Source organism: Anthonomus grandis, chromosome 7, assembly GCF_022605725.1.
Source record: "Anthonomus grandis grandis chromosome 7, icAntGran1.3, whole genome shotgun sequence".
NCBI classification, from domain to species: Eukaryota; Metazoa; Arthropoda; class Insecta; order Coleoptera; family Curculionidae; genus Anthonomus; species Anthonomus grandis.
The window spans coordinates 9772364-9795152 of record NC_065552.1 but is presented as its reverse complement, the minus strand read 5'-3'; the positions used below and the strand labels follow the sequence as shown (position 1 = coordinate 9795152).

The 22789-nt window shown below is 32.6% G+C and overlaps 1 protein-coding gene and 2 long non-coding RNA genes across 5 annotated transcripts; 1 reads left to right on the top strand and 2 right to left on the bottom strand.

The window, feature by feature from the left end:
* Positions 1-1860: 1860 nt before the first annotated feature.
* Positions 1861-5352, bottom strand: LOC126738487 (uncharacterized). Of its 2 annotated transcripts, XR_007661353.1 has the most exons (3): positions 4068-5352; positions 3798-4004; positions 1861-3730 (listed from the first exon to the last, which is right to left on the bottom strand). It is a non-coding gene; the product is annotated as an uncharacterized LOC126738487 (long non-coding RNA). The 2 variants fall into 2 exon arrangements; XR_007661352.1 differs by having other exon boundaries at positions 1861-4004.
* Positions 1861-18825, top strand: LOC126738485 (electron transfer flavoprotein-ubiquinone oxidoreductase, mitochondrial). Its single transcript, XM_050443851.1, has 10 exons — positions 1861-2035; positions 2235-2336; positions 6075-6196; positions 6250-6439; positions 9787-10119; positions 13524-13728; positions 13782-13951; positions 14005-14268; positions 14327-14548; positions 18506-18825. Exons 1-10 carry the CDS (start codon positions 2002-2004, stop codon positions 18667-18669), a joined length of 1806 nt encoding a protein of 601 aa, XP_050299808.1. The 5' UTR covers positions 1861-2001; the 3' UTR covers positions 18670-18825.
* LOC126738486 (uncharacterized) lies at positions 16893-17999 on the bottom strand. 2 transcript variants are annotated; one of them, XR_007661351.1, is made up of 3 exons: positions 17734-17999; positions 17464-17678; positions 16893-17322 (listed from the first exon to the last, which is right to left on the bottom strand). It is a non-coding gene; the product is annotated as an uncharacterized LOC126738486 (long non-coding RNA). The 2 variants fall into 2 exon arrangements; XR_007661350.1 differs by lacking the exon at positions 16893-17322 and having other exon boundaries at positions 17372-17678.
* Positions 18826-22789: the final 3964 nt, after the last annotated feature.

The following is a 22789-nucleotide window of genomic DNA, read 5'->3' as shown; positions in this document are numbered from 1 at the left end:
TTAAAAGTATATGTATTTAATATTCATTTCTCTCATAGATAAATACGTAAAAGATTTCTCTATACTAAAATCGAGCCTGCAGATACCTGCATCTTTGTATAGTAATAGACTAATAGTATGGGGGTAATAGACTGTGCCCGGAAGTTATATGGTTTTAGCGGCAAATTTAAAAAGATTGCCTATGGCGTTTACAATTACTTCTGTTTACATTTACCCCACTCGACCCTACCTTCAAAGTTACAAAATTTTAGCGATTTTTCCTACCGCAGACCGTGTTGTTACACGCTCCCCATCTCGCATGCAAAAACAGAAAATAAGATTTCCAAGTAGACAAACCGGCATAAATTCCCTAATTTCCCAAAACTATGGGCGATTCCTTTAAAACAGCCCAAATTTTAAGCTCAAAAAAATATCCTTGTAAATTTTCTGAGGAGAGAAAAATTATTTGGATAAAAGTTGTTGAGTCTGAGGAGAACTATCATTTGCAGAATATTTTACAATTTTACTCAGGCCATTTTTGAAACAAATTAAGAAAACCGATTTTTATATTATTCTTATTTTCTCTAAGCCCGTGAGGAAAATTACTGTTTTTATTTTTGCATTAAGTTCTATGAAGGAATGCCCCAAAAAAGGTAGATGTAACATTTTGAAAAATCGAAATATTAAAAAAAAATTAAAAACAACATCACCACGAGATAGAGTATTAAATTATCAACAAAAAAAGTTTATAACTCTTTTCTTATACTTTTTCAAAGTATCATAATAACGGCACAAAAAAAATCCAAAAAATCTGATTCCTTAAAAATGGCACAAAAATTGGCTCTTACTCAAAAAATTGGTAAGTAGGAAATGCTTTTAGGAGTGAAAATGTGTTAGAATCTTTCAAATTTTGTATAAAAATTCAAATTTGGGTACTATTTACCCCAACTGAAGGCCCCCATTGAAATTTAAACCAAAATAAAACGATGAATTTTTGTTTTATGTACACGTCATTACTCATTGGAAGATGTAAAAGTGAAAGTACCGAGAGCGTCCAATCGTGGCCGGTTGGATGGGGTAAACTACGCTTAACGCGCAAAAAAAAAAATAGGCAGACTTCCGCGTCATGTTTCACCCAGTCAGCACGTCCTTCTTTTCTTGTCCTATCCTTCGGATTCCTTTCCTACCCCTGGCCGTTGGATCTAACGTGCCTTTCAAGAAGTAAATTTAGTTAAAGTATCAAGCCCACTTCCGCGTCATCCTGCACCCAGTCAGCACGTGGTCGTTCTTTCCCTTCCTATCTTTTGGGACCCTTTCCTGCCCTTGCCCTTTGCCAGTGGTAGCTGAACCTATTCACGCCGCTAGCCAGGCCGGATGCATTGTAGGGGAGGCGTCACCGTGCATTTCAGTATTTAAAATTGTGAAAATATCGATTCGGGTTTTCCCGAATCTCCAAATCGTGCTGGCAGATTGCCTCGTAGCAGAAGCCATTAAAACTAGCAAGTCCAAGTCCAAAACTAGGTTAGTAATCCCAGGAAGAATCTTCTATTTGACCGAGATTCCACCTTAAAATCTCGTCGATACCTCGTCGGTCGCAACCAACTGATTTCCATCAGTTAAATTTGAAACGTGGAGTTTTTTGTACTGGGTTAATTCTGAAATCCCTCGGTTACTGCCGGTGCAACCCCGTGTATCCACCGGTTAATTCTGAAAAGCGTCCGTGCACACCAATGACTTTTCGATTTCTGAACGCCTAGGAGGTCACACTCACACATGGGTGAGCCGTTTCTGAACTTGCGCCTGCATTCAAATGGAAATCACTATAAAATTGACTACATATGACACGTCAAAAAACATATGATTAGCAGAGAAAAACACAAATTTATTTTTATTTTGTTTTTATTTTCTTAGTTATTAAACCTTTTGGACTTTGACTCCTTAAATCATTTATTTCTAAAAAATATGTTCTAGTTTTGTGTACTTTGGTTTCGGGTATTATATTGTTACAATCATAAGACAAAAATGAGTTTATATTTTGGAAATTCTATAAAAATTGGTATGTTACATATAAAATCTTTTAATTTTTTTTATCAAACCTGGATTAATTAAAAATTGAATATGTTTAACAGAAAAGTTAGCAGAGACATTTGGTATTATATTAAAGTTTTAGTTTATCAAAATCTTTCTTTACATAATCCTTAATATGGATTTGTTGAAGGCCTTTAATGTCCTCATTAATACATATTTACTTCTAGCTAACCAGTTTAAATACATTAAGAGATGTTACTCGGACCAATTTCCAAAAATCACCACTCACTATACCATACATCCAAGGGAGAAAGATCCACGATGGAAAGGTAAAAAGATCTCATATTTCTAACTAGCGTTAATGTTCAAACTATTTCTTTATTTATTTTCAACATCTGTTAGTGTTATATATGAGAATAAAGACAAAAATTAATTTAACCCAAAATAATCTTGATCCCAAACAATTTTGGCTGGTCCTCATCTGAAGTCCTGAAAAATCTTGTTTTGATTATATTTTTTGTTCTGCCATCTCATCAACATGCTAGTATTTATTGTAATTCATATTTTTAAAGATCTACCTCATTTCCTGTTTAAAGTTTAAATGGGAGAATTTGTATAAAGGTTGGTATTGTGGATTACTTTAAATTGTATTCAGTATTCAGTGGTAAAAAAGTACAGCTAACAAATACAAGAATTTTTTTAAAGATGACTACAATGTTGAATTTTAAAATAATATAAGTTTCTGCTCAGTTTCCTTTCTGTAGTTAATCCCTTGGCAATGTTGAAAAGATTTATCAAAGAGTATTTTATAGGACTCTAAAAGCTGCCAAGGCTATTTATTATAATAGGAGATAATGGTTGCATCCCAAATGATCCTAAAAAACCATAATTTATTGTAAATAATTTCAAAGATAAAGCTTATTCTAGCACAATCTTTGCATCACCTGAGAGCCTAAATAATTACTTTGTAAATATCTTTAGAAACTTAAATCAATTTACTTTAATAAATTAAAATATACACAGTTTTTACCTAATTTTTTGTAGTAACAATGAAGCTTAAAAGTACAATTGTAGACATTAAGAACAATTTCTTGTCTGGGATGGATGGGATTACTCTGAAAATGTTTGTGACTCTACCAGACTGGGCATTAAACCACCTAATTTAATTAACAAGTCATTCCAAAATGGTACTTTGCCAAACCGCCATCAGTCAGAAATAATTTTCTTAATACTTTAAGCCTTTTAAGTATCTATTGTTTAAGTTGTTTTTACCCTCCAAAATATATTCCTTACAATCTCCTTTTAACTCAATTCTTCATGGAATCTCTTGAATTCAGGAGAAATAAAGTTTTATAACAAACTACCTGTGTAAATTAGGGATCTAGCCTTTCCATGTTATGGCTCAAGAGTCAGAAACTTTTTGCTCAGGACTGACTATAGGACTATTTTAGGTTTAAGATTTAACTTATATCTAAACATTTAATTTAGTGAAGTTTATTTTGTGAATAAATTTTATATGCATAAATTTTAAATGTTGTATTTCAATTTTATGTTGTGTGTTAATAAAAACTGGTTTTACTGACTTTTATGCTTGATTTTATGTATTATACACAGTGTTTCAGAACTATGGGATCAAACTTCTAGGGGTTGTTCAGTGCAACAGTAGAATCCATTTGAGTATAGGAACCCATGTCCGGAAATGTGTCACTACGCCACTACGGCCCTAAGACGCGTTTAAATTTAGAAAAAATATTAATTACCTAAATAGGATCTGATGCATTTATTTTTACCTTTTGTATATGATACCATCACAACAATTGTTCAAAATGTCTTCCTCCAACCTGAATACACCAATTTAAACGCCGCACATGATTTCGGCGGACTACACTAAAAATTTGATCCTCGTTTTGGATGATTTCAAATGCTGCTGTTATTCTTCCAATTAAGTCTAGCTCTGATTCTACTGGAGTTTCGTAGACTAAAGACTTTACATGTCCCTACAAGAAAAAATCCGAGTGACGTTAAATCGGGTGACCTAGGAGGCCAAGAAATTGCTCCACCTCTGGCAATCCAATGGTGCCCAAACCGCTGAGCCAAATACTCGCGTACTTTTACAGCAAAGTGAGCCCGCGCTCCATCATGCTGAAACCACATTTGCTGTCTAACGTTTAGTGGAATATTTTCAAGGAGTTCTGGGAAAACTTTCGGGGGCAGATAAATAGGTCCTGTTAACCATTCCGATAGAAGGTATGGCCCAATTCATCATCAAATAATGCCTGCCCATTCGTTGACAGACCAACGATTCTGATGTTTTCTTGGAAAAATTGCATAAGGATTTTTTTTGTCCCAAACATGGCTATTCCTACTATTAAAAATACCGTCTCTTGTGAAAGAGGCTTCATCGGTCCACAAAACATATCATAAAAAATTGGTTGTGCAATGATCCAGAAGCCATCGACAAAATTGAACTCTAGGATGATAATCGGCTGCAGTCATACCTTTCTGAAAGTGGTAAGGATGGAGTTGTTGCTCGTGTAGTACCCGCCAGACAGAAGCGTTACTCGTATTCATATTCTTAGCGACGTCACGTGTGCTATTTGATGGTTCATCGGCAACTCGCTGAAGCACCTCTTCTTCAAATTCGACCGTTCTTACGGTTCGAGCAACACAAGTATCATGCATCTTGGTCTTAAACATGCCTGTCTCAGCGAGCCGCCGATGAACCGCAATAAATTTTTTGTATCCAGGATGCTGTCGTTCGGGATAACGTTCATGATACAACCGCGATGCTGCTCGTGCATTGCAGTTTGTTGCTCCGTATGCCAAATGCATATCCGCCAATTCTTGATTGGTAAAGTTTTCCATTAGCAATAAATGTTTAAAAATTGTAAGCTATAAAATTTTTAAACATGACATTGGGAATTGACATTGATAAGCGTTGATTTTAAACAATTGTTGTTATGGTATCATGTACAAAAGGTAAAAATAAATGCAGCAGATCCTATTTAGGTAATGAATGTTTTTTTTTAAATTTTAACGCGTCTTAGGGCCGTAGTGGCATAGTGACGCATTTCCGGACATGCGTTCCTATACTCAAATGGATTCTTCTGTTGCACTGAACAACCCCCAGAAGTTTGATCCCATAGTTCTGAAACACCCTGTATACTGACTTGAGGAATAATTTGTAAAATTAATTACTTAATTACTTACTTACTTAAAATTAATATATGAATTTGAATGCTTCCATTGTGTTGTTGCTTACAGTTCTGCATGGGAAGTTACTAGAAAAAATAATTTTTTTGTGTAATTTAATTGTGAAATTCTGGAATACTAAGAGGTAAAAACTGGATATTATATAATTTCTCTTAAAAGATTTATTTTGGATTGATTTGTTTTTTCTAACTTACTATTTTTTAATGTTCAGATTATGACTTGTTAGTAGATCATTTAGTAGAAAATACAATTTATATTATATAGGATTTAAGAATGTATCTATAATTAATTCATTAAGAATTATTACGACATTGTAATAACTATGAATGGTTATTTTATTGGACTGTACTGCTAGAAATAAATAAATCACTTGTTCGCATAAAAGAGGAGATAAAGATAAAGCTTCAACTATCGCTTGATTACACCTCTCCCCTCTTTATCAAATATCATTGAAAGATTCGTTAAAAAGACTTCTTATTTTCTTTTAAATATAAAATTGTAGCAAAATGGATATTCTATACTCCAGCATTAAGAAAAAATACTTCACAGCAACAACTTTTTTTATGTTAACCATAATATTTTAATTAACAAATTACAGTACTACAGGTTTAAAGGACTACCTCTTGGATGATCTAAGTATTTTGAACCTCCTCCTTGTCTTTTAACCTTTTGCAGTTTGTTAAATTGTAAAATTTTGCATCTTTTATTATATTAGTATTATGTGTATTATTATCTATAACAGGACTATAATAAATCATCTATTACAAGAAGGTATATGTAATAAAGTTTCATTTTCTTGTTGTGTGTGAAGTAACAATATGCATATACCTTTTTTTACCTAATTTCTTTTTTAGACATAAACATGGAAAGGTTTGCAGACGAAACCGACATTTTAATAGTCGGCGGAGGACCTGCAGGCATGAGTGCTGCCATAAGAGCTAAGCAACTTGCAGAAAAGGATGGAAAAGACCTTAGGGTAATTTAAAATTTACTGTTGTTTTACTAAAAACAAAAATATCTTAATTTAAGGTATGTCTAGTCGAAAAAGCTTCACAAATAGGAGGGCACATCTTGTCAGGCGCTGTAATACAAACTAACGCTTTAAATGAGCTCATTCCTGACTGGAAAGAAAAGGGCGCGCCATTAAAAACACCAGTGAAAGAAGATAAATTTGCTTTGTTGACTGCAAAGGGCAGGATACCCATTCCTGTGTTACCTGGTAAGGAACAAATCCGTTTAAAATGTGCCTAATATCTCCGAATTGTACAGGCTATTTGATAAGGTTGGGTATATCACAGCGATGAATAAGGTTATATATATGAGGTTAAAAGAAATTGCTGGAAATATTCTTTAAATTTCTGTTTCAGCTACTTGGAGGGGTAATTGCAATGGTCATCAAAAATTAAATTTTCAAAGGCATATTAGGTCAATATTTTCACTACCATTCTATATTTTTTTGGTTTAACACTTTTTGGTATCAAATATCAAATTAGTGTAGGATAAGGGAGGGAGGAAGTAGCTATAATTTTAATAGAGCTCAACCAAATTTAATAAACTTCGTTTAAGAAAAGAAGGTTTGGTCTTTTAAAGGAAATAATCGCCACATTGATTTTCGTGGGGCTCGTTGGAGGGCGCTATTTGAAAAACTTTCCATTGTCTTTTTGTGGTAGAACAACAAAAACTAAATATTTAAAAAATCACTTGACATTTCTGGATCAAAAGCGTTTAAAAAAAAAAATTAAAAAGTTATAAGTATAATTTCTAAATTCTAAAACTGTTCCAGGTTTTGTGTTGCAACTAGATAAATTTGCATAAGTTGCTAAGCTTAAATCTATAGGGCTTCAAATCCTACAAGAAAGTGCATAAACTATAAATTCCTATATAATAACATCATGAAAAATCAGCTGTAAATAGAGAATAGTAAGTCAGCTTAAATCAAAATAATTAGCATTAAAGTTTTGACAGATAAAGTGTAATGGAGAACTTAATAGTGTAATATAAATTAGTGTAACAAGAGTAATTATTATATATTATTGTGAACAATAAATTTCTTTTTTTCTGGTATGCTTGGAGGATCGATTTTGTTATTTAATCCTTTGTAAAGGAAAAATAAGCCACTGTTAACGCAGTCGTTGCCTTTAAAATGTTTAATTACCTATTAGAACAACATTCAAGAAGATTAAGTAAATTCTGACTAGTACCACGCTTCTTCAATTTTTCTTAAGAAATTATTTTAGAAACTTCCTTTCATGAAAAATGTGTCGGTAAATACTGTTTTAGCGAACTCGGTAAATTTGTATTCTTTTTTAGTTCTGTACACTGCCTTTTTTATGGAATATGTTAATTGAAGTAAGCACTAGTATACTACCATCCCGCTAATATATTTTAAAATAAAACTCTTTTTCTGTTAAATTTAGAACTACATTTTGACGCGCTGAGATGACTTATACCACAGTTATATTATATTATAGTTATATTATACACAATTATATTTGTGCTTATACGTTCTGACTTTTGAATATATTTAGATTTTATTTAAAAGCCAAATTAAATGGCCCAATTTATTGTCTTTACTTTGAAATATCGAATTAGGTGTTTTATTTACTGAAAGCTTTAACGTTTAAGAGAAACTGAACCCGCTAATACAGGCTCAATTTTCACAGAAAAGTGAGGACATGTTGCATGACTCTGATCAATATTTTTCCGCGGAGTTGATGTTTGGTAAGCAATATGTTTTAGCTTTCCTCACTAATAAAAGTATAAACTGGTGTACGAAAACAACCCACTCCTTCCAAAATAACGAGTTCAAGTACGTATTGGCCAAAAAACGCTCATTTTCCCAAAGAGTTTTTTATTTTATCAATTTTTTAAATATCTACAGTATGTGTTTGTTGTATGTTTCACAATTTTTTAATGGTTTCATTTTCCCGCCAGCACAAGCACAGTGTGTAAAAGTTTGGTATGATGATAAAATATCTTTCCTCTTTCTCCAAATAATGCAACGGTTGAATTTGGCAAATTTAATTCACGACAAATAGCACTCTAACCACAAAACAGTTTTACCACTGATCAGAATTCTTTATTTTACCCTCGACACGTATTTCGAGAACGTTGTTAGGATCTTCGAGAGAAGATAAAACTACAAATATATTAGCAAGTTTTCTTCACAAAATAAAAAAACGAAAAGAGTCGGTGAGTTCGGAAGATAAACCACAAAAAGAAAGACTAATTAATATCTTTCTGTCTTTCATTAAGAAAGAACTTGATGTTCCTAATAAGGGTCTTAACTTTGCACAAATTTCAAACTGCAACAACTAGAAATTATAATAAGTGATGAATCATCAATTCAATACTTACCAGAGTCTTCAAAAAAATTTGCTAGAGAAACGATTCGCAGCCAAATTTCAAGAAATCTTACCATATCGAAAAACCTATCAGGTTTTAATATTATTCAGTTTTAATCTTCTCCCGAAGATGCTAACATCATTAGCGAAGCAAGTGTCGAGACTAAAATAAAGAGTTTTGGTCTTGTGGTCAAACTGTTTTGTGATGTGTCAAACCAAAAGTTCCAGCCATAAGACAGATATAGCACCACCTTTCATCTTTTCAATAATGTAATATTTTTTTAATACGCTTAAATCTTTATGCTTTTGCCTTTCCATTTTGATCACTCAACACTCAACACAATACTCATAAAAACCACACACAGTAACGTGTGAAATGAGACTGAAAAAAGCAACAGCCATTGTGGTAAATTTAATTCTTTTTTTTAGGATTTTTCAAAAAACTAGCGAAATGTTTTTCTTTGTCTTAGTAAAGATTAGTTCACTTTACCAGAGAGTTAATTATGGCCGGATTTGCAATAAACAGAAAAAAAAAATCTCATGGGAGTTTTTTTGGATATTTCAATAGGCGTTTACTATAAGCGAATGTTCACTGTAACCAGGTTTGTTATATCCGAGGTTCACTATATTACATTTTTCTATTACAAATTCATTTAAATTTCCAGAGAAAAATTGGAAAAAGAATTGTTTTTCAAATTTTTCCCTTTAGAGTGGACTAATCAATGTGATTAAGCGGTTAATTAATTTTTTAACGACCATATCTTCTTTTCTTAAATAAAAGTAGAACCCAACCAAACCATCGGGTACCGTTATTCTCAAAAATTATTAATACACTTCCTCCCACCCCTCTATTTCAATTTTACATTTTAGCAAAGAGGTCTTGAATGGTAGTGAAAACCCATAGCGTCTTAAAAATTATTCCCAGGAGTTTGTTTTGCCTAATTTTATTACTTGATTTCTTTCCCCAAACCTCCTGGAGTATTCATTGCTGCGATATGGTACCTCGCCTCCCTTAATCAAACCAATTTCAATACAATTAAAAAGTCATTATTTAAATCATAAATATTAATAAAACATACCTATTTATTTAAAAAGCTAAGCTTTGTAAAACGCAAAAAGAACCATGATTAAATTACTTTACTTATCATCGGTGGTTAAAGTAAATGATTTCTTTATCCCTCAAAAATTGTAAAAATTAACTACCATGCTCTGCAACCTTCAGGCACACCAATGTACAACCATGGAAACTATATCGTAAGGCTAGGCCAAGTGGTTCAATGGCTAGGAGAGCAAGCGGAAGCCATGGGAGTGGAAATTTATCCCGGATATGCCGCCTCTGAAATTTTATATCATGAAGATGGTAGTGTCAAAGGTATCGCCACAAATGATGTGGGTATAGCGAAAGACGGCAGCCCCAAGGAGAGTTTCGAGAGGGGCATGGAACTCCATGCCAAATGTACGATTTTTGCTGAGGGATGCCACGGACATCTTAGTAAGCAGATTATAAATAAGTTTGATTTGCGGAAGAATTCCGAGCATCAGACTTACGGAATTGGTAAGTTTAATATTTTTTTTATATTCCTCTATAAACCTCGTATTAAGCGTAAAAATGTACTAATAATATCTACCGAGCGCTTTCGTTCCTAGGCCATCAAGGCTATAGCCTATGACTACAAAAAACAAATATAAGGTAAAATCATTAAAATAGGAATTCGAAAATTATATCGACTTAAGAAACGGTATTCTTTACAATTCTACATGAGGTTTTATAGTTATACAGAAATTATAAAATAAAATAAGTGATTATTTACTTGTCGGAAGGAGGACTCTACTAAAACGAAAACAAAGAAAAATCGTAAACTTGGCTTGTTGAAAATTTGGACATTTGGAGGTACTTTGCCTACTAGTAGTAAGTGTTGAGTAGGCTGATACTTTCGACTTGCCGATTCCTGATAAGTGCGGTCAATTTATTTCATGATAAATATAATATAAAAGGGCATTAATAATAAATGTTATATCATTCACAGGAGCAATAAAAAATTTTAATTTTTTTTATCTCACTAATTAATCTAGAGTAAAGGAGAAGCGGCAGGATTCAGCCACTTGCTGATTTTTGGATTATGTCATATACAATACCGATCATATTACCATTATCTGATAGGGATTTGTTAAACATACCTATTAGTACAAACATCATGAATGTTATTTTTATTAGAATATCTTGCTTTTTTTGAAAACCGTGTAGATGGCCAAAATTTCCCTATCCTTGGGAGGATTCGGCTTGATACATAAAATAGGCTAACATTATAGTAGAAAAAAACGCTTATTCTAGCGAGTATGAAACGAATATGCTAAAGTGAGAAGGGATAAAGTCATATTTTTTTAAATCTTAGATCGTAAGTAATAAAATTAAAGTTGAAACGAAGCAATGGTTGTTTGCGAGCCGTGCCTTTTGCAACTGAAGAAGTTCATTTATGAAGGATATTCTTTCTTGCCACCAAACTCACATATTCAACTAATATGAACTGAAATTGTGAAGTATTCCACGCCTCGGAAGAAACTTTACTTATATTTCATGAAAGAAATAATATAATAAATGAAATAACAGAAACCAGTTTTGTTTTTTCATTGTTTTTCTTGCAAAGTTTTACAAAAATGAATTTCCCTTTCTCCAATTCTTCATCAAAGTCATCTAGAGATTGAATAAAGTCCCCAGCATTCGCCTCAGATATCGATATATTAGACTCGCTATCACTGCTACCTTCTTTTTCTGTTAAAAACACCTTTTTTTCACATTGCCCTTTGTTATATGTTCTTGTAGATTCTTTTGTCTTTCAAGTTCTGAGGCTTGCTTCGCTAGCGCTTGGAACTTTGGAGTGTCAGTATAAATCGACGATTTTGATTGTCTCTTTCTGGTCTTTTTTGCCTTGTAAAATACGATTCTCACAGATCTTTTGAGGTGCTTGGTCTTGGATCTATTTCTGGACAAGTTTATGTCATAATTTGTGTTTCAGGTGTTTGATTTTTCATTTTCAATTTTTCATCGTTTCTTACTGTAGCTTGTTCGTCAGTAATATTTATAATAGGTGTTACCTCTCTATTATCTATAAGATTTTCATTTATCGTAGGACGGTCTAGAATATATTGGTTGAGTGGTCATATTTTTGTGTTTCTGAAAAAGCTTATATTTTGCGGCCTAATTGTTATCACTTTGCCAACATTAAATAATAGCCAGTTATTAAAAGCAATGGAAATTTTACTTTTGAAAAGGTCATGAATTTCTATAACGAAAGGCTGCAAGCGATGTCATGTGCGGGGGAAAAATAGAAGAATTAAACCTTTTTCTGTAGAGTAAATGATTGCCTTGACACTGGTATGCCTCTTATGATTGTCCAGTAAAAGTAAAATTCTATTACTTTGTGAGCGTTTAGTGAGGCTGACTATATGCTTCAAAACTTCTATAAAGTTTTCTGAGCTATTTTTACTCTTCTTCTATATCCTGGAGCAATATTAGAAGTGGGACCCTCTACAACATATTCACTAAGATTTTTACTCTCGGAAACATAAAAACAGGTGGGATAGTATTTCCAATTGCATTAATAATTCTCATAAAAGTTACCTACTGACCTCTCTTAGCAGATGCAATCTGCCCAACCAGTAGCTTTTTGCCCTTCTCAGATAAAACTTTGCTAGGCTTCCAGACAGTTGTTATTCCTGTTTCATCTAGGTTATATATATTGTCAGACCTAAACTTCCATGTTGCCAAAACATGCTTATAATTTTGAAAATATGTATCAACCTTCGCCGCTTTGGTGAATTCTATAGACCTCATTAGGCTCGTACTTCCTGGCCTTCTGGGTGAAGGGTCGCTATGATGACGCAAAAAACTTTTAGGCCCATCTTCACTTGAAATATCAATAAAATTTCTATAATAAATGACAATTTTTCTTACGTAGGTATAAATCTGAGTTTTTAGATCACGCTTGTTTATTGGTTGTCCAGTTTTGAGAGACCATAGATGTTGACAATCTCATGGCAAATTCGTACGTCAATTTTTGGATCTGAGTATGTGCTAAGCTATAATTTTAATTGGAGCATTTTTTATGTAGCAGCAAAATTGGTTTTTGTTCATCGACGGTAAATATTTGTATATTCGTGCATTGGTTTCCATATTTACTAATTGCGAAATCGTCTCCCGAGCTCTCATTTCCGGAATCCTCCATGTGCATTACTACTTCCAGACATGTCTTTTTAAGACAAATATTTACCATGGATTGCAATATTGTTTTGTTTTATGCTGTCTGGCAGCTTCATAGAGACCAGACTCATTTTTTAAATAAGCCAAGATGGCATTTTTCATTTTTATTTCTTCGTTCTGCCTGTTCGTTTTATACACACGAGACATCCAAAATCATTAAAAAAATAAGAAATAAGTAATCTAAAATCACTCCCTGTACGTATCAAATATAATGGCTACCATAAATAAAACAAGTATTTTAGTTTCAAAACTTTAACATCTCGAAAATTGTCCTAAGTATTATATTAGGGAGATAGAGCAATTTGAATTTGATATATCAAAAGTTGTAGGAGCAAAACAATTACTTTTTTGGGCTAAAACTAATAATAACTTGTCACTGTGAACAAGCACTGCTTTGTATCGCAACCAATGTCTGACGCATACTAAAGGAGGCTATGACGTATTGGAGGATGGCCTAATCATTCTCCCTACTGATTCTGATGTTCGTCTATGCAAATTGGCGTTGGTAACCTCAGTTTCTCTCAAGAGGTTTAATTTATATACGGGCTAAGGGATACTTTTTTGACGGAAGTGAGTTTGATTAAATTGGTCGCAGTTCTTGGTATAAAGACTCCTTACCTGTGACCAGCTCGTAACTGTAATTATTTCTTCATTCTACAAATGCTATTTGCTGCTGATCAACAAACTTCCTTATTTCGTAGGACTTAAAGAATTATGGGAAATAAACCCAGAAAAACACAGTCCTGGTCGAGTTGAACACTCTATAGGGTGGCCTTTAAATAAAAACACCTACGGTGGTTCTTTTCTTTACCATTTAAACGAGGACACACCACTTATAGCTGTTGGATTTGTGGTTGGTTTGGATTATACTAATCCTTATTTGAGTCCGTTTAAAGAATTTCAAAGGTAAATTAATTGGATATCTTGGTTTAATCTAATATATCTAAGGTATTTATTAGGTTTAAACATCATCCCTCAGTAAAACATTACTTTGAGGATGGTACCAGAGTTGCATATGGAGCCAGAGCATTAGTAGAGGGAGGTTATCAAAGTCTTCCCAAGTTGACATTCCCTGGAGGCTGCCTGGTGGGATGTTCAGCTGGAATGATTAATTTACCAAAAATTAAAGGTATATTTTTATGAATTTTTTAAGGGATGTAATATAACCTTGCATAATTCTAGGTACTCATAATGCCATGAAAAGTGGTATGTTGGCAGCAGAAAGCATTTATGAAACCATCTTTGGCGAAAAGCAGAAAACTGAAGGTTTCGAGCCTGTAATATATCAAGAGAAGTTCAACAACAGTTGGATACATAAGGAGTTAAAGGCTGTACGAAATATTAGGCCTAGTTTCCACAACCCTCTGGGTTTATATGGAGGTATAGCCTACAGTGGATTTTCCATAGTGCTTGGAGGACGAGAACCTTGGACCATGAAACATGGAGGTAGAAGAAAAATAATACAATAGCTTTGCTTGACATAATATGACGTATTTCCTTTTAGATCCAGATTATAAGCGTTTGAAACCGGCCAAAGAGTGTACGCCGATTGAATACCCGAAACCGGATGGGAAGATCAGTTTTGACCTTTTAAGTTCTGTGGCGTTAACAGGGACCAATCATGAAGGTGATCAACCCGCTCATTTAACCTTAAAAGATGATACTGTGCCTGTTAAACGAAATTTGGCAGTGTTTGACGGACCTGAACAAAGATTTTGCCCAGCAGGTACGTTTCTTACAAAAACTTAAATAAATAACCACCTGTTTTGGATAGTAGGTTCCGTAGGTTCAATAAATAAGCACGCTTTAACACTAAACTTTTATTCAGTACTTACTATTACCACTTACTACTTCTATCACTTATTGATTATTTAGTGGCCTCAAACCACAACTCTAAACTTAACAGCGAATCCGGTTCCTATATATGCCCAATAAGATTCTTCTACGAATTTATAGAATTTTAACAAAATGTTTTTTAAGTACAAATATAAATGAATATAAATCGATTAGAATAATCCGGCCAAGATAGGGCCGTAGTAAGGCAACCTTGTAACGCATCGAAAAAAGTACAGCAAAGTTCATCATTCAAAAAAATCTTGGATACGTATAATTTTGCTTTCAGTGGGACATATTTATTTTACATTTCATTAAAATAAAAAAGAACCCCAAGTTTTGGTCCCAAGATAAGTTATAATAAACATTAAACATTAAAACCAGTAATTCGCTATAAACAAAGCATGATCAGACCGAAAATGGTTAAAATTAACATGACTACAAGAAATTTCAGTAGGAATTACCTAAACTATATACCACAACTGCAAGACACACATTGATACTACTTGTTTTACCATAACGTTATAGTATTCTTATGAAACAATTTCAATAAACCAGGTGACACTGGGAAAAGAGAACACTTAATAACTTTTTTACTTTTCAAGATAAACACATGAAGTGTGTTATATCGTGAAAACAGTAATAGTAGCATACTTTTGACATAGAAAAAAAGAATTGAGAACAATGATGCCACTATTAGAAAAAAATATTTTTTTAAATTTTAAAACAGGATGCCATGAGTGAGTCAAAATTTTTAATCGAATTATCCCGAAAAATAGTTTTGATTGTATTTCATTACTTGTATTTTTGGCATTTACCTATTTTTTTTAATAGCACGTTATTAGAAAAAACACTTTTCAGATGCAATTTTTTTCCCAATAATTTGATATTATTTTTAATATCGGTTGATAAATAAGCCCATAAGTAGAAAAAACTAGGTCATTTAAATAAACGCATTTAATGAATAAATTTAAGTTAATAAAAACAGCATAGAATGCTTGGATTTATTTCAACTGACATAATAGTCATAACTAAAAATTATAATAAATTTGTACGGTCATCTATTTTTGTTAATTAATTTTGTTTTGAATTAGAGCAGTTGAGGTTATTTATTTTGTTCTTTCTGTTTACAAATCGAAATTTAAATATTGGTTTTGTATTTAGTGCAACTAAACTAACTATTAAAACTTTTTATATATGACATTCCTGTTTATATAATAATAATAATAAAGACTTTATTCTGAAAAGAGGTGTAGAAGTCCAGATGTAGATTACATATATAAATAGGTTTATCTCCCTGCTCTACTTAACCTTAGATATCCATAGTGTACTTTAATTCAAGAAAAAAATATCACAAAAACTAAATAATTATATAATATCAATAGAGCATAGTTTTAGAATTTAATAAGACTGCACAAAGAAGTCTAATTTTAAAAGAGAAAATAGAAGGGGGTATATTTAAATGAAAGTTCTATTATAGGTATATTTTTTGTATTCAAGTTTCCTGCTAGAAATAATCAAAGATTCCTGGCGCCAAAATCTTGAAGCAATCGGAAAAAGAGTTGTAAAGTTTTGAAATATTATAAGAAAAATTCTGTTCATAAATAGATGTTTGATGTAGAGGAGGTGTTATCAATCCTTTAAATCTAATATTTATATTATATACATGCGATCTATAACTAATTTTATTGTGAAGATATTTAACCTATTATAAAAATATGCACAGTGCACAGTATGTCTAGTTTCCCTAGAGACTTTATAAGAAATTCTTTAATATTTACGAATTCCATAAATATACCGCAAACAATTTTGCACTCTTTGTATAAGATTGTTTTTGAATTTATGTCAAGCAGTTTCCATAAACGACATCTCCATAGTCAAACACAGACAGAACAAGCACGTTACAGAAAACTTTTTCTAATGCTTGCGATAGAATGTGTCGATTGCTGTATAAGAAATTATATTTTTTTCTAGAACACTACGAAAACCCATGTTTTAAATGCCTTTTTGTTATGCTCAGAAAATCCCCGGTATTAAATTCCATATTTGTCTAAAACAGATTTCCCAAATCTGCCCAACCTGGTTCTGTTGTTTCATTTACTGTGTGTGAAGGACAACAAATCTGATCCTAAACCAGGATCAAATTGGCATATTTGAGCTGAACCATATTCTAAATTAACCATTTTTTAAAATTCACTTTTACTTTATAAAAAATAAAAGAATAGCATACGGTAATGAAGCGGCTATATTTCCCGTCTCACTTGTGCCCCAGAGACATAGGTAGTCGCCCTGTAGATACAGGCAAACGTTAAACAAGCAATACAATTTATTAAATAATTTTAAACTAAAGGCATAATAAAATGAAGAAAAAATATTAGGTTTATTTTTAACTAGTAAAACTTTCAGGTTGTGTGAAATAATTGATGCAACCCTTGCTAATATTCCTGGAGTTGTGCTTCGAAATTCCTCGTTGTATTTCCTATAGGTCAAGTACCGGAGTAGAATATACACGGTCTTTTACGTGCCCCCACACAAAAAATCTAATATTTCTAAATCCATTGGCCTTGGCTGCCAAGAGATCGGAACATAAATAGTAATAACTGTTTCGCCAAACTGATGCCGTAAGTGTTCAGTTATTTCTTTAAATCTATGGCGGAGCACACGGTCCTGCTGAAAATACATATTTCTAAAAATGCCTAGAAAAAGAAGTTATTAATATTGTTCAGTTTTCTTTATTAGATGCTGCACATATCGTGCACTAGTTAAATCTTAAGATAGAATCAATAACATAGGTCCGAAGATCGTTACTTGTGTTTTTTCATTACTCTTAGTACAGACTCTCTATTGGTATTTAATTTCATTTCCAGAGCTCTGATGAAACCGTGGGATAATATTAACGTAAAATAAAATATTCAGTTCCAGCTCTTCATTTACAATAAAGTTGTTTCGCCGGCGCTGTTCTGGAGTGCACATTTTCCGCTCCAATGTTGTATGCGCGGGCATATAGCGTTCCGTGTAGCGAGCTGCTTATAAATAGGTTATTCTAGATTAAGGATGTTATATTCGCATATACATTACCTTTTGCCGAAGTAAACGGAAATCGTTGTGTTCTCGTCTTTGAATTTGAAATGTGGACGGATGTCTTCATCTGATATGTTTATAATTTAAAAATTACAAAACTCATATTTAAGACTCGGCGTCGAACGAAGAGAGCATATATGTAGCTCTCTGCAACTAACTCGCTAAACATGCTTACCTAATGAACTTTGCATTCTCTATGCTATTATTATTAGATTCTGAAGCTAAAAAACGCCTCTATATTTGTGTCCGAATTGAATTTTGAACTGACATTCATAACGTCAGAAAAATCTACTAACCATACTTGCATATAATAAACAGTTATTTAAACGCGTTTTTTATATCAAATGGCTGCACAAGATCTCTCCATTTAACAAGAATATTCCCATTTAAAAAAAAAGCACAAAGAAAATTATGACAGATCTTTAGCGTCTCCAATTAGTATAGCTCGTGTGTTGCATTATTGTGTTCATCTGGAAGTTTTGGGCTTAATAATTTGTAATTAATTGTTTCTCTTTAACTCTATGTTTCCACTCGTTTTAAATTTTATATTATGCAATCATGTAAACAGATTTTTTGGTTTTTGGCATCAACAGCATCTAATGTGTGGCTAGGCTGAAAATCAAGTCATTTTATGTTCTACTTCTGCGACATATATATTTGTTTTATTAGCTGTACTTTTCGCATTAAATTATTCTGTAGAAATGAACATTAATAAAAGTTTTACTATTATCAGATAAATGACTAATTAAATATGTTATAATTTTTATAGGTGTATACGAGTTTGTGCCGCTAGAATCTGGAGAGGGCCAAAGACTGCAAATAAATGCTCAAAACTGTATTCATTGTAAAACGTGCGATATTAAAGATCCCAGTCAAAATATTAATTGGGTCGTTCCCGAGGGTGGTGGTGGCCCAGCTTACAACGGAATGTAACTGTATAGAATATTTTAAGTATCAAAAGTCTTTTTATTTACATAGCGAATTATTTTAATTGTCTGTTTATTGGTGCTCTTAAAAGTCTATTAACAAAATAAGAAAATATTGTTTTTATATATAAGAATTAATTATACAATCTTTTTACATAATAAATGTGTTATTTTATTTAAACGATGAACCTATTATGTCAGTATTATTTTAAAAATATGGATAATTGTTAGTGACGCCTTTTATTTTTTTTTACATAGGGCGATCAAAAAAGTTATATAGAAGATTTTCAAAAATGCATTCTTTTTGTCTGTTGCATTTTTTTCATATCTTGCCTCGTTTTCGAGAAAAAAAAAATTATTACATGTTACTAATTGGAAACGTGTTTTGCGTAACTGGTGTTAAGTCTGAAGGGCCTATCAACTTCATACTGTAAGAATTTTTATTGATATACTTCCTTAATGCACAAAAACCTCATTAACTTTTATCATTAGACATGAACACCCTCAAGTAAGATCGGTGCAGTCTAGCTGTAGAATAAATTAATATAAATGACAGGAGTTCATAATTCAGAAGATTCTTTTATTTTATGGGATATTATTATAATAAATAAGCAAAAACGCCTTTATTTTAAACTCGGAGGTCATCTGTGCTGTTCACTTAACCGAGCATTTAGAAAGATACAATTAGCTATAAAGAAAAGTAATATGACAAAGCGAAAAAAAAAACTTACATTGCAGAACTTTAAAACATTATATAAAAAAATACAAATATGGATATGAAGAAAACAAGTTTTAAATGATTAAACTTTACCAAAATAGTTGTTTTATTTTATAGTTGAAAATATTTGGAAACATATCTTCAAACTGACCTATATTTTACTGATTTAGTATAAATAAATGTGTTTATTTGATACCAAATACTTTAATAATTTTACATTACATTACATCTGTCCAAAAAGGCGAAGATTAGCTAAAGCTACTTTTATCTGTTAACCTTAATAATAATAATAATAATTACAAATGTTTTGACAAACAAGCAGTGACAGTAATATAAGAATTAATCAAAGAACAAGTTCAGAGAAAAAAAAACTAATTGTGCAATTGTTCCTCCAAGAACAAAGTTTTATAATAATTTTTAAAGACATATTGGAATTGAAAAATTAGGTCTAAATCGATTATAAGTTATTACGGCATTGTAAGTATAACTACGTGAGAAAAGAGCTGTACTATGGTGTGGCAATATCAGAATCTTATATCTCTATCATGAATCGCATTTCTCGGAATTAATTTCTCTAACAGATATTTTGGTTTTCATAGAGCCGATACATAAATGTATGGAAATGAAACTTAAAAAGAAATGATATTTTTAGCCACTGCAATCGATAGATATACACATGATCAAATTTTCTTAAATTACACACAAATCGACAAGTATTTTGTACACGTTGCAGTTTCTGCTGGGTTATTTTATCAAGACAAGGATAATAAACGATGAAACAGTAATTAATAAAATGGATAACACTAATGATACTGAGGTCTTAAAATTTAAAATATGTTGGTTAGCATAGAGCAAACGCATACGCAAATAGCACCTCTTGAAGACAGCACTAATATGTCCTTGGAATCTTAAAAAAGAATCAATAGTTAAACCTAGAATCTTGACGCTCTCAGCAAAAGCCAAGGGGTTATTATCAAACGTGTATATTTTTTTCAATGTTTCGACGATTTTTATTTGCAAAAAGTAATACCTAGTCTAGAGTTTAGAAGTATTGAAAAATGAGCCTTGAGTCATGGTTTTAGTTGTTTTAGGTATTTCATAGAGTAAATTGAAGCGTGTTCTACGAGGGTGAATCAGATTTCTCAAAGTTAATGTTTCAACCAGATATGGGAAGCTTTTAGTTTTGACCAATTTATGAAGAAAGCAGGCAGAATGTAGATTTTGTCGATTGGAAATATTTAACTATTTGAGTTCAGAAAGTGAATGACATAATCATGGTGTTCAAGCTGACAAATCAAACATATCTAAGAATTCTGTCCTTTTTGAAATTTATTCTTAGTAAATACATCTAGGCAAGGACCATACATAAAATTACAATAGTTAAGGTGACATAAAACTATTGCTTCGCTTTAGCTTAAAGTTAAGAACATCTTTACTCTAGTAAATGTTGCGAAGATTCTAATAGGCTTTTGAAGAAGTCTAGACACATGACTTCGGAATCTAAGCTTGTTAGCAGAGATCACACTTAAATTATTATATGCTTCAACAACTGGTATTGCCACACCATCCATTACTATGACCAAGTTTTAAGATGCTCAATCTTTAGCTGGTCTAAAGTAGATTATGGCTGGTTTGTTGAACCTCAATTTCAACCCGGAGTATTTAGAAACGGACTTCAAACATTCATTGAGCCTCTTAGCCGCCTCAATTGCATCAGACATGGCGAAAGAAAGCTGCATACCTATGACTGTATGTCGCGAAAGCACTCCGATATATCAGCGGTAAAAATAATAAATAACCAATGACCCAAAAGTAATCCTTGAGGGACCCCTCTATCTACATACAACAGCTTGGATTTAAGCCCGTCAACTGTGATCGACTGCGATCTATTATCCAAATAATTGCTAAACAAGCCTTGTCAGTAGTAAAACCTTTACGGTTTCCAGATTGCAATAGAGGTAATAAATTATTATCAGTGAAATAACTATTGATTTTCCTACAAATAAGCTTTTCAAATACTTTAGCAAGACCTCAGCCATCTTCCACGGGATAGGAAAAATGCTATTTTGTAGGCAAGAATTAAAAAGGTCAACAACCACGGACAAAATTATTGGAAAACGGCCTCATCACTTTAAGGCTAATTTTGTCTACACCAAAGACATTAGACCGACACTGCCCAGAAAACGTCATCTTCATTAACCAGTTTCACTTTAAAAGGTATTTAGAAATATTATTTGCATCTAGGTATTTGTCGCATCGCATCTTATAACGTATTGATTAATTAAATTTCGGTTTTTTAGATGATTAGAAATTTCTATATTTTTTATAGATTAAGCTAGTCAAGGGTCTTCCGCGTCTTTGGATTTTTTAGTGCGACTGATAATATCAATATACGCTATACTTTCTTCTCACATAGGTGATGTAAAAATGTTCCTTTTCTCTGTAGGATTCCCAATCGCGTAGTTTTAAGAAAAGATATTTGCGAGGATTTTTTATAATGCGCCACACATCTGTAAACTACGTGGAAGATGGCCTATATTATTATAGTTACATTTCTTTCAACAAATCGGCTCATGAAAATCAAAGAGACCTAATATCATATCATGAGAACATTCCAGCTTTTTGCTCAACAACGTGCGACTAAGGAAAGTTTATAAGATCTTGATTAAAGCTATAAATGTCAAAGTGCTTAAAGCTACGATATGTAATAGCGATATGTCTAGCTAAGGAAAGGTACACCATCTGTTTCAAAGCTGCGCCAAGTTTTGTCCCCTAATAACGCGCGATTAGCGACAGTAGCGCGCCTTTTTTTAATTTAATTTAATGGCACAGAACACAAATATAAGAATTAACGCAACGGCACTGTTTATATGCAAATCGGGGCGATCGATACCGTTATTCTGGCAGCGGCGTAAACAAATTTACTGCGCAACCGAGCCAAACAACACGTGCTGTATCTTTCCTTAGCTAGACAAAGTCTAACGTCAGAAATTTGAATATTTATTGTATAGTGTATGAGTTCGGATCATATTGTAACAACAAATGTTCATGTGTCTTCCATTCATGGCATTTGATAGAGTGAGACGCTGTACAATCCTGAAATCTTTATCAGACTTTGATGTGTCTCCTCCTATTACGTGCCTAATTAAGTAATACCTCAATTGTAGGTTTCAATATGTTGAAATTCAAAGTTCCAAATCGTGTATCTTTAAAAGTACTTCTGTTCCACAGGGCTCCAATCTTGGACCACCTTTGTCTTTGACTTGCAATATTAAAAATGCAAAGGCATTATTGTTTGCCGACGATTTCAAGTGTTTCCTTCAGATTCAGTCTGAAAACGATTGTCAGGCTTTGCAAGATGAATTTTGGGATGTTGCGAGCTGGTGTGAATTAAATAGCTTTAGATAAA

Coding starts and splice junctions, on each gene's coding strand:
- LOC126738485 (XM_050443851.1), top strand. CDS start 2,002: ATGAGTTTATATTTTGGAAATTCTATAAAAATTG. Junction 2,337..6,074: donor GAAAGATCCACGATGGAAAG/GTAAAAAGATCT, acceptor TTTCTTTTTTAG/ACATAAACATGGAAAGGTTT. Junction 14,269..14,326: donor TTGGACCATGAAACATGGAG/GTAGAAGAAAAA, acceptor ATTTCCTTTTAG/ATCCAGATTATAAGCGTTTG.